Source organism: Rosa rugosa, chromosome 4 (assembly GCF_958449725.1).
Source record: "Rosa rugosa chromosome 4, drRosRugo1.1, whole genome shotgun sequence".
NCBI classification, from domain to species: Eukaryota; Viridiplantae; Streptophyta; class Magnoliopsida; order Rosales; family Rosaceae; genus Rosa; species Rosa rugosa.
The window spans coordinates 14,351,609-14,363,919 of record NC_084823.1 but is presented as its reverse complement, the minus strand read 5'-3'; the positions used below and the strand labels follow the sequence as shown (position 1 = coordinate 14,363,919).

General features: G+C 37.6%; 2 protein-coding genes across 2 annotated transcripts; one reads left to right on the top strand and one right to left on the bottom strand.

Annotated features, from left to right (window-relative positions):
* The first annotated feature begins 5,946 nt into the window (after positions 1-5,946).
* LOC133706504 (GDSL esterase/lipase At1g71691-like) lies at positions 5,947-8,805 on the top strand. Its single transcript, XM_062132050.1, has 5 exons — positions 5,947-6,317; positions 6,973-7,094; positions 7,472-7,711; positions 8,065-8,314; positions 8,407-8,805. The coding sequence occupies exons 1-5, from the start codon at positions 6,044-6,046 to the stop codon at positions 8,640-8,642; spliced, it is 1,122 nt and encodes a 373-aa protein (XP_061988034.1). The 5' UTR covers positions 5,947-6,043; the 3' UTR covers positions 8,643-8,805.
* A 48-nt stretch (positions 8,806-8,853) lies between these two features.
* On the bottom strand, positions 8,854-11,451 carry LOC133706505 (GDSL esterase/lipase At1g33811). The gene is made up of 5 exons (XM_062132051.1): positions 11,177-11,451; positions 10,841-10,965; positions 10,372-10,623; positions 9,399-9,657; positions 8,854-9,228 (listed from the first exon to the last, which is right to left on the bottom strand). The coding sequence occupies exons 1-5, from the start codon at positions 11,433-11,435 to the stop codon at positions 9,011-9,013; spliced, it is 1,113 nt and encodes a 370-aa protein (XP_061988035.1). The 5' UTR covers positions 11,436-11,451; the 3' UTR covers positions 8,854-9,010.
* Positions 11,452-12,311: the final 860 nt, after the last annotated feature.

The window sequence follows — 12,311 nt, the reverse complement described above, 5'->3', positions numbered from 1 at the left end:
GTCAAATGTAGCACACATCACCAGGACTACTCAAAATGTTGTGAGTCCAACAACAGGAGAGAATATTTCGTTGAAGTCAATACCTTCTTTCTGAGCGAATTCTTTCACCACTAATCTAGCACAATACTAAGCTTGTTCTCTTCTTTCTTGAGTTGACCCTCGAACTCGTGGAGTTGCAAACTCAACTTGATCTTGTTCTTCGTGCTCTAGTGTTGCTTCAGAAGAAACTAAAACTTCTTGTTCTTGTTTATCTTCAACTTGAACTGTAATAGTCTCTGGTTTCTCTTTTGAAGTGCTATCATTTTGTTTTCCTTGTACCTTGTCTTCTATAAATATTACATCTCTGCTGATTATCACCTTGTGGGTAGTGGGATCCCACAGGCGGTAACCCCTAACTCCTTCAGCATACCCTAAGAAAATGCATTTTCTGGATTTTGGATCCAGTTTTGATGTTTCTTGGGTGTTGTACATAACCTGCACAGGACTTTCAAATGTATGTAAGCGAGAATAATCAGCTGGCTTACCAGAGCACATCTCCATTAGCGTATTCAGATCAATTGCGGTTGATGGTGACCGATTGATCACATAACAGGCGGTCTTCACTGCTTTTGCCCAAAATGACTTGGCCATCTCCGCAGCCCTCAACATCGCTCTTGTCCGTTCTAACAAGGTTTTGTTCATCCGCTCTGCTACTCTATTTTGTTGTGGAGTGTATGCCACTGTGAACTGCCCCTTGATACCTTCGTGTTGACAGAAGTTATCAAATTCATTACTGGTATATTCTCCTCCATTGTCCGTCCTCAAACACTTGATCTTCTTTTCAGATTCAAGCTCCACACGCGCTTTGAATATTTTGAAATCTGGGAACACGTCCGCCTTCCTTTTGATTAGATATACCCAACATCTCCTGGAGTAATCATCAATAAAAGACACGAAATATCGTGCACCTCCTAGGGATAGAACTGGTGCTTGCCAAACATCGAAATGGATAAGTTCTAAGATAGCTTTGCTTCTAGCATTAGAACTGCTGAACTTTAATCTATGCTGCTTACTAGTGACACAATGCTCACAAAAGGGTAATGAAACCTTTATCAGCCCTGGCAGAAGCTTTTGTTCAGCGAGAATCTTCAAACCCCGTTCCGATATGTGGCCAAGCTTACAGTGCCACATCATCATTGATTCTTCTAAAGAACTTACTGACGCAATAGACACTTCTCCTTCTTGTTGTGTTTCTCCTTTAAGCATGTACAAATTTGCAGCTATCTTTTCTGCTTTCATCACCACAAGCGCACCTTTAACTATTTTCATGATCCCATGTTAACCATAGATTTTGTATCCACTACTATCTAATTTTCCCCAAGACAATATATTTTTCTTCAGGCCTTTCACGTGTCGTACCTCCTGAATGGTGCAAATTGTATCTTCACTTTGATGGTACCAATACCAGCGATCTCATAGGGATAATCATCTCCCATGAACACAGTTCCTCTTGAGATAGGTTCATACTGGTGGAACCATTCTCTCCGCTAGGGGGGGGGGGTCATATGCCATGTTGCTCTTGAGTCCATAAGCCAGATATCAGCAAATTTTCTCCTCCCTTCAGGAACTGTTGTTGCCTCACTTTATAAAACTTCACCATCATCTTAGGTGTTTGCTACACAACCCTGATGACTCAGGACCTTTTCCTTTGGTTTCATCGTTCTTCTTGAGATGCCAACACTCCCTTTTATATTGCCCTTTCTTGCCACAGTGATGACACTTGACATTCTTCTTACTTCTGAATTTTGGTCTACTCTGATTTTGACTCCCATTGGGGCCACGTTCTGTTGATCTCCCTCTCGTTATCATCAAAGCTTCGGCCTGTGAGCCTCCCAATCTATCTTCTTTTCTCTTGCGCCGACTTTCTTCTTCAAGAACTGCAGCTGCAATATCATTGAAGACTAGTATTCTGGATTGTTGGTTAAGTTGATGATGAGTTGATCATACGAATCAGGTAGACTTTGAAGTAGAATTTCAGCATGTTCACTCGTCTCTATGTTATGCCTCATTGCTGTGAGCTGTGAGAACAAGGTGTTGAGTGTGTTGATGTGGTCGATCATCGTAGTCGACTCCATCATCCGAAGGGTGTAAAGCTTTCTCTTCAAGAAGATTTTGTTGTGTAGTGATTTGGCCTCATACAATTTTGTGAGTGTATCCCATATCTCTTTTGCCGTCTTCTTCTCCGCCACACTTGACAATACTTCATCGGCTAGTGCTAAGTGCAGATTAGCAACAACATTGCCATCCATCTCATTCCACTTGCCATCGTTAGTGATCTATCCTCAGGCCTATCTCCAATTGCTGCCAAGCAGTTATCTTTTCTCAAGACTGCTTTTATCCTCATTTTTCACAATGAGAAATTGTTCCCATTGAACTTCTCTATTTCGTACTCGTCGCCATCGTTGAAGATGCCTCCTTTCCACTAACTGGATCTCACTATAGCACGAAAACCGGCTATAAACCCGGTGCTCTGATACCACTGTTAGGGACGTTGTGGTATGGGGCACCCAATTACAACTGAAGTAGAAACTATGAAAATGAGTGAAGCACAAGATGATAGGCAAATTGTAGAAGGATTTTACTATAGCAAAAGGATACAACAATTTCTCTTCTGCAATAAGGAGAGCACAATTGAGAATATCCCCTCTCTTATAACAGGAGGAAATACACTCTAACAAAGGAAAGACATTTGAGTTTTAGGAGAAATCTCTATTTTCTCTCTAAACTCCTCTCTCTCTTTCTCTCTGTTTTCACTCACCAACATGGGATTACAACTCTATAACTCAAGACCTCTATTTATACTAGATAGAGGAGGTTACAACTAGCTTCTTAAAGCTTAAGAAACTTAGCTATATATGAGTTGTAAATGCAATCTTTACAACTATCATATCCTATCAACAACTTGAGCATGAAGTAAATCACCATTTTTGACCTATCAACAACTTAAGCATGAAGTAAATCACCATTTTTGATCTATCAACAACTTAAGCATGGAGTAAGTCACAATTTTTGACTAATCAAGAACAACATGCTTATCAAGAACTTAAGCATGAAGTAAGAGGTAAAAGTGGCTTTACCTCCACAGTGATTATAAGATGTGCTGGCTTATACTGTGATATGAAAATAAGTAGATATTAAGTAAAGCAGCTGAGTGTTTGATAAATTAAATTTTTAAAAGTGCTTATACTATTAAATAAATTAGCAAAGCGTTTTACATAATTTCAAATTAAAAGTGATACAATAAAAAATAATTTGCTTTCATAAGTTAGGTTGAGTGTGTTTCTAGTTTTCGCTCTAAAAGAGTTCTGATTTAAAATAAAAGCATATCTTTTCAATTTTATCAAACACGTTATTGTCTATTGCTTTTAATTTAAGTTGTCTATGAGTTTTTTTTTCAAATGCAGGCTGCTTCTATTCATACCTCCAAAGTTGGCATTTGGACCTCCCAACTTAATAGACCTCCAACTTACTTTTATAGATAACCAATTTGCTATCTAGACCTCCCTAATTTTCCCACAACGCCCATCATCCAATAAAATCAATAAAAACTTCTTCTTTTACGTTCTATTCATACCTCCAAAATCAGTAATGGAACCTCGTTCAATTTTTGAAGATTTCACAATCCTATTTTACCCATCATACAATTAAGCTGCAAAAAAAAAAAAAAAAAAAAAAATCTCCAGTTGGTAGTCAATACAGTATTTTTCCTTAAATCAATTGAATATAGAAGCACGTTGGTATATTGCTATATGAGATGTTTAGATATTACTCCCAATTCTCAAAATTTTTAATTAAACTGAGTTTTTGGATACAAAGTTTTCATCACTTAATTATGATTTACGTACAGATGCCCGTACTGAAAGTGGTCATGGTGTTCCAAAGCCGGTCCAATATAATGCTCCTTAGCTCGGAGAGAGACACATATTTACTAATTGCTTCGAGTTGGAAAAAAAGCGCAAGCAACAATATAATAGGCAATGCACAGCTTAGAATTTTGCGAATTGCCTCATCGAAACATACTGTTTGTAAAGGTAAGAAGAGACTTTTTTTTTTTTTTTTTGGTCTGTGAGCTGTGACCTATTGGTTATCTAGGATAATCGATATCGTGGATGTCACAGTTTCAGACCTCACTGACATCATAGGAGGGGAGGGGTGGGGTGGGGTTAAAAAAAATTATAAAAAAAAAAAGTTTTTTTTTTTTCCCTCTTTTGTGTCTTTATTGGTAATTTGGCATGAGTTGACAAAGTCAACTATAATTTGGAAAAAGAGAGAGGTGCAAATACTAATTTTGGATGTATGAATAGAAACTCGCAAAGAGAATATGAAATAAAGAAAAAATCATCATTCCAAAATTAAGTTGTGGTCAGACCGCCACTCTGCATTTGTTCGTTGTTTGTCAGCTTAAGAAAGAAAGAAAATGTGCATTTGTCCATTGTGCACCTCTTGTTGCTCCTATTTGGGCAGGTTTTAATGTTGCTAGACTTGATGACCTTTTTGTGGAATATTGTTTTATCCGATCAAAGAAAAAGAAAATTTGCATTGAAAAATGAAAGCTTATATAAATTAGGCCATTGGCAAAGCCAGTAAAATTCAAAGATTAATTCACCATCTATCTCTTTGAAAAAAGTCAAACTACATAGCACTGCTGATCCAAGTCACCAACGACACACCTACGAGTTCTATTCACGTTGCACCAATTCATTAAATAGGGTCACATGCCTGTACAGCACAACAATCAACCTCTCATGGTTTTGGCAAAACAAGGTTGAAATGCTGCAAATGCAATTAATGGGGTCCCTGGATCGGGACTGAACACCACCAACCATCTCTCTCTCTCTCTCTCTCTCTTGTTCTGGGAATTGATAACTAGTCTGATCTTTAGGCATGCCATGCATCCATGACTGCCTCGCCTCTCTACATCGTCCATATGCTCAACCAGTCCGCTCTATTCTTCGACAATAACTATTTGAGGATAATTATCTTTATAGCCACAGGTTTGAATTCCAAGACATTCAGGAGAGTGCTGCAACTTCATAATTTGCTGAAAGAAACGACTAGGGTTGATACACGATGTCATACATGATGTTGAAAAGCTTTTCTAGCTAGCACAAATGGTGAGTAGAGGTTAAGATCATTGAGTTAAGATAAATTAGATTATGAGTTGGTTTTTTGACTCTCTAATATTTTAAGAAAAAAAAAATATCTCTCTCGACAGTGGTAGAGTACCTAAGAGATAAAGAAAGGAGGGCAAAACAGTCAAAAATAAATAATGTAAATAACACTGAAAAATAGAAAAAAAATGCTTTTGGGGAATATAAAATGAAAACTATACTTACAAGAAAATTCTATTTCAGTATAACTTAGAAGGAATAATTATAGTAGAATTAGATTTTTGAGACATTTCTCTTAAAACAAAAGTATCTGATTGTATTATTGAAGCATGATTAATACATAGTTTCAGTACAAGTTAGGATAATGAAATGCATGTACGTACACCTCCAAAATGAATACACCCTAATTAGGTCGTGGTTTACAATAGGACGGAGCATTATATTGTACCCAATGTTGAAGGTAATTAGACTGTAAGTAGTTTGAGCTTAATTAGTGGAAATCATATCGATACACTAATTAATTTTTGGTTGGTAATGCATAATCGTGGGTGGTGGACTAGTGGTACATTGTGATCGAAGAGAGTTGTGGAAACTTCAAAACTTCAGATCGAGAGAGAAGGAAAAAGAGAAGCCAAAACGAGGGTGTAAACATTCGAAGAAAGCTTGCAGGACCCGCAAAAAGTTGGAAGTTAGTAATTTCGTATTTACTACAGTGTTGGAGAACAGGTGAAAACATTTATTACATTCACAACCACTGTCTTAATTACCAGGCCTATTAAACCTCAGCCCATTAACACCAGTAGAGTAAATCCACCCACACCACCTCTGATCTCTCTGTAGTGTTTCTTTCTCCCACATTCTCATCTGAAACAAACTCAGAAACACATTCATTCATGGCTAAGCACTACTTTAGGCTATTTTCTTCTGCTTCGCTTGTTTTGTCCTTCATGGTGCTGCAGGCTGAAGTAGTTTGGGGTCAAGGTGGTACTGAAAGGAGGAAAGAAATGGTGCCTGCAATGTTCATATTCGGAGACTCTCTGATTGACAATGGCAACAACAACAACCTCCCTTCATTTGCCAAGGCCAACTATCCCCCCTATGGAATCGATTTCAATGGCGGACCAACTGGTCGTTTTAGCAATGGTTACACCATGGTTGATGAAATAGGTAACTCCATCTCTGCTTCACTTCCTGCATGTCGCTTAAGACTTTTGCTGATGAAGTAATACTCTTTTAAGTATGATTAATTTACGAGTCTTAGGATGGACTATTAGTATTACTTTTTGCTCCAATACTCACTACTCAGTATCTTAGGATTGGACTATTACTCCACAAAGTTTGCATCTTGTGGGAATTACATTTACTCTAGTTTCCTTGGATTGCTTATATACATAAATTGCATATACATAGATTTGATTTGGTTTGCGAAATTCTTGCATATATGAAAAGCTGGGGAGTATATATGGTACTCGATGTTAGCCCAAGTGCTAATAAATGTGGGAAATGAATTGGGATTAGGATAAGTTGAGAGTTCGATCGCCTCCCTGCAATTTAACAGAGAAAAGAGAGCAGCTTTCCATTCATTAATTTGACAGAAAATCAGGCAGTCAGTTTAAATTTAAGTAAACCATATATTTTGAACAAATATTATTTAAGTAAACCATATATTTTGAACAAATATTAGGCACATATTTCCTCTCCTTTTTTTTTTGAATGACTCCTTTTTTTTTTTTCCCTAAATTTGTTAGTCTCATGTCTGGGGAGATTGTAGCTGTGGTTTTAAACTCTTTTGACATCGTATATAATATTTGTATACATGCAGCTGAATTGCTAGGACTTCCCTTAATTCCTGCGTACTCTGAAGCTTCTGGAGATCAAGTGCTTCACGGTGTCAATTATGCATCTGCAGCCGCTGGAATCCTTGATATCACTGGCAGAAACTTTGTACGTACTTTACCTTCATTCATGAAATGATTAGCTACATTAGTATTTGCTCCTTTCCTAATCTTGCATTGATTAGGTAGGCACATGCATATGATGCTTGCTCAAACTTTTGCATGCCTTATTCCACCATATCACTAAGACAGTTTCCTCTTAAACTAAAAATATCTGCAGAACACCATTAGATTTATGTTTCACATGTTGTGCCCTGCGATAGTACATTTAAACTCTAATCGACTTGGAGAATGTTGAGATTGACACTTAGACAACATATATATGTAGCTACAAGCATGTGTTATCCTTGTACAACGAGCCTTAAACACAATCTATGAACGCAATTTACTGGAATAATTTGGTCTGGAATCGATTGTTTTTGTCAGGTGGGTCGCATACCCTTTGGTCAACAAATAAGCAACTTCCAGACTACACTTGATCAGATAACAGAGAATCTGGCTGCAGATGATGTTGCCCGGGCCATTGCAAAGTGCATATTCTTTGTTGGAATGGGCAGCAATGACTACCTAAACAATTACCTTATGCCCAACTATAACACCAAGAATCAATACAATGCTCAACAATTTGCTGATCTCTTGGCTCAACAATACACTCAGCAACTCACTGTAAGAACACCTCTCTTTGATCAATAAGTAATGCTAGGAAGACCATGTTCTTAGACCATATCGTGGACAGTGTGTTTGATGGGATTGGAGTCAATCTCATTGTGTATATAGACATCTCCTATCTCTACTAGAGATCTGGTCCAGAATGTGCCCAAGCTATGCTAGCTACACTTACTAGGCTGTTTACTAAAGTTTGTTCAGTTTTTCATCTTTCTAATTCTGAGCTAGCTCATTTTAAACTTCATTTGGGTAGTTTGGTATAAATTCGGCAACCTTTGTAGTTAATTTATTGTTAATTTACAATGTTAAGAGACTAGAATATCTAAGAATGATCTGAATATGACAAGTAACAGAGGCTCTACAATCTTGGTGCTCGAAGATTTGTTATTGCCGGAGTTGGGAGGATGGGTTGCATACCAAGTATCTTAGCCCAAAGTCCAAATGGAACCTGCTCAGAGGACGTCAATCGCCTTGTTCTACCCTTCAACGCAAATGTGAAGACAATGATCAACAATCTTAATACCAACTTACCTGGTTCGAGGTCCATTTACATTGACATTGCTCGAATGTTTGAAGACGTCGTCACCAATGCTAGAGCTTATGGTATGCCTTGCTATTATCTAAATCGGTCTCATTCTTTATTAAAATTAGCTATATAGAGATTAATTTTGTTCTAAACTTTGTACTGGCAATAGGATTCAGTGTTGCGAATCGTGGATGCTGCGGTATTGGGCGTAACAGAGGGCAAATTACATGTCTTCCAATGCAAACACCGTGCCCAAATCGTGACCAGTACGTGTTCTGGGATGCATATCACCCAACTGCAGCTGTGAACATCTTAATAGGCCGGAAAGCTTTCAGTGGAGACCCTAGCAAGGTTTACCCCATGAATATACAGCAGCTTGCCACTCTTAACATTGAAACCAATTAGCTAATGAGTGGACTACTTGTCATCATACACTAGCTAGCTAGGAACTTTGGTTCTAGTTTATCATTTGGCACAATCCATTTTGATTTTGCTACTTTTTCTAATCGTCCATGTACTATGTACTGCTTACTACAATCGCATCTACGTATTTCAATTTTGGTTTTGATGATGTTATTACAACCGATTGTTGCTTTGGAACAAGCTAATATATAATTATATATTACCCTTTTAAAGGTACAGGTGCAAGCATAAATTACTAAAACCCAGACTTTTATTACCAACAATTAGGAATCAGATGAAAGCATTGAAGTGCTTAAGAACCTGTGAGAACAATCATATATATATGCTTATGCATTGAAGTTCCAAACCCCTTATAGCATTGCCAATTGTTGAATATTGATTGGATACGTATACTGTCCGGAACTGAATGTTGCCTTGCCGAACCCAACGTTTGCTGTATCTGTTGGATGGAAGGCATCCCAAAACAAGTGCTTCGTGCGATCTTGGCAAGCTTGTTGGAGAGGAAGACAAGTTATCTGCCCATTGTTCCTTCCTACTCCACAACACCCCTTGTCAATCACTTCAAATCCTGAATGTACCATTTTTCAAAATCAACGGTTAGATAAGGACCAAAACAAATTCTGCTGTCATGCAAAGTTCTCTTGTCATATCTGATATGTTATGTTGTCAACCGTCGTCAATCTTGTGATGGATGTAGTTATTTATTATTCATGCATGCAAAGTATGCAGAATATGTACCAGAAGCATTTGGGTTTTTATAGAGGTCAACGGTGCTTTGATAAGCATCTACGTAGACAAACTTGGCTCCAGGCAATTGACCGCCATTGAAATTGTCAACAAGTTTTTTAAGCCCTGAGTTGAACATAACAATGGCATTGTTGATGTCTTCATTGCAACGGCTGTTGTTGCCATGAAATCTTGCTAGTTGATATGGTATGCAGCCAATTTGGCCAATTGCTGTCACAATCACTTTTCGAGCTCCGAAGGAATACAATTGCTGAAGAAAAACGCAGAAAAAAAAAATATTATAGTTAGAGACTCAGCCATGTAAGATTTTGTGGAATTATCAATCTCGATTAGGAATACAATAACTTGTTACTCTACTTGCAGAAAAAGTAATCGGACAGAGTTGTGCTATTCTAGTTTAATTCCTCCTGCATTGTGGATATAAATTTATGTAATGCCCATGCTTTGCATCATTAATAAACTCTTTTGTATATGAATAGGATTGATATCCCTACTGCTATTAGGACTAGTAAACTTTTATGGGAAGGTGGCTAGTTTTGTTTGTCTGCATAAGTAGACCTTGGTTCCTGCTCTAGCTATCATCAAGCATACGTTGTTCTCTGCCCATTAGAGACGGCCTAAGGGATAGCTCAGAGGAGAAGCACCAAGATTCGATCATATCTACACCAGGTTAGTATTAAGTTTCACAATCTTCATTCCCTATGCACGAGTAAGTTCGTGTTCTGAATCTTAAGCATAACACATATATACATATATACATCAATATTAATTTACAAGCCATACACAGAATATAAATATCATGAACTAGAATCCCAACATGACCTTGACATGTACTGAAGATAGCCACTGTTCACATTGAGAAATTCATTCTGCCACTCTGATTTTTAATGTTTTTTTTATTAATTTCAGACACTTGGGGCAACAGTAGATGATGGTTTTGCTGTTCGAAAAGTTTACTACTTACTGTGAGCTGGCGCGAGTAGTCCTGAAGAAGTGCAGCAGCATAAGCTTTTGTAGTGAAATCAGAACTGGTTGTGTAGAAGTTTGGCATGTAATAATTGTTAAGATAATCATTACTCCCCATCCCAGAATAGAAGATGCATCTGCTAAGATAGCTGTTTAGTTCATTGGCGTCTCCTCTAAACAACCTTCTCATTTCTGGCAGTATATTATTTCCAAAGGTCAACACTTGTTGGTTCATCGATGTGTGACCACCCTGTGCATGGAAAAAAAATCTAACGTACACTCCAAAAATCTTCATAGAATAGTGCAAGATATAATTTGTAATAAGCCATATTCGAAAGGATTCAATTTATCATGCATGATAATATATTATTATCGTTATGTAATAACTAGTACCAGCTAATTATGGAATGTGATCACAATGTATATCAGTTAAGCTGACATCAATTTCAGAGTAAAGGTCTTATTACCAAATTATCTCCAGTTTCATCTCGAATGCCAGATGCCCCTGATGCAAGATTCACTCCCCTCATAAGTCCAGCTCCACGAGTTCTTGAATAAGGCGGAATATAAGTTCGAAACCCCAGAAGCTCAGCTGCAAATGCCACAAGAATAGTGTTGGATTACTATCTCGATTCAGAGTATAACAGAGTAGGATCCAGGGTATAGGAGCTGCTATAGGGAACTTAATAAGGCAGTAAAATGCATTGATCACTAATTAACTTACTGAAGAATGATGTGCAATGAAAAATGATTGATGAGTACACATATTAATATTATGCCGTCAACAAAAAACTTTATATTACCTAGTACATCAACATAGGTTCGACCATTGGTGAAGCGGCCGGTGACACCCTGAGGAAAGTCAACGCCATAAGGCCTATAATTTGCCCTAGCAAGTGTGATCATTCTATTGTTATTTCCATTGTCCACCAACGAGTCACCGAAAATGAAGAAGCAAGGGACTTGCTGCTGCTGCAGTGGCTGCGAGCAAGCCCTGGCACTCAACCGTAGCCAAACCACTAGTACAAATAACAACCTCCCCAACTCTTTAGACTTCCTCATCTTAATTTGATTGGACGATAGCTTCTCATTGCTACAGTTTTATAGACATTTCTTCTAGGCCTTTTCGTAATCGCTATGAAGCCACTCATGTGTAATATGGTTGTGATGATGAAAACTTGTGAATAAAGCAACTTTTAGTTCAGCAGCGGTGGTTTATGGACAACTATCCTGTGAACTGCAATAAATATTGCCATATTCATATATATACTAGAGACAGATGAGATCAATATGACATTTGTCAATATGCACATCCATGTGTTTGTATGGAGGGAGGGGAAATGAGGGGAGGCCTTCTCACCAGCTACTATATGGACTTGCTGCTTGCACATATTTAAGTGCCATTTGCTTGCGTAATAACGTCCGAAATCCAATCTTGGTTCTTTGAGTCGATGAGAGAGGTTGTCCATTATTATTAATAGTAAGATAAGAAACACTGCGAATGAGTTAATGTCCTAGGAGTGCCTTGGCAAGATGCTCATGCAGATGCATCTTTTTAGAGGAAAACAAGGACTTGGAGCATAATTGCTTCAGGAGACTTCGATATATATTCGTCCCATAATTATCAATCATCATGATTTCTAGCTAACCTAAGAGTATCTCCAACCGCTTTTCTTTAATATCTATTATATGAACTTGAAAGTTAAATTCTCTTTAATTTTTCTTTTGTAGTCCTAACAACTTCTCTCTAAGATATTCTCTATAATTTATTATCCATGATTGAATATAGTATTAATTTTAAAATTTCAAAAACATAACCAAATAATTACTTATGGAAATATGAGGAATGCTCTAGAGCTAATTGGTTAGCTTCGACAAATAATTAGGCCACATATCGGTATCTCTGTCGTTCAGTTTCTCGTTTCTAATGAGTAAATC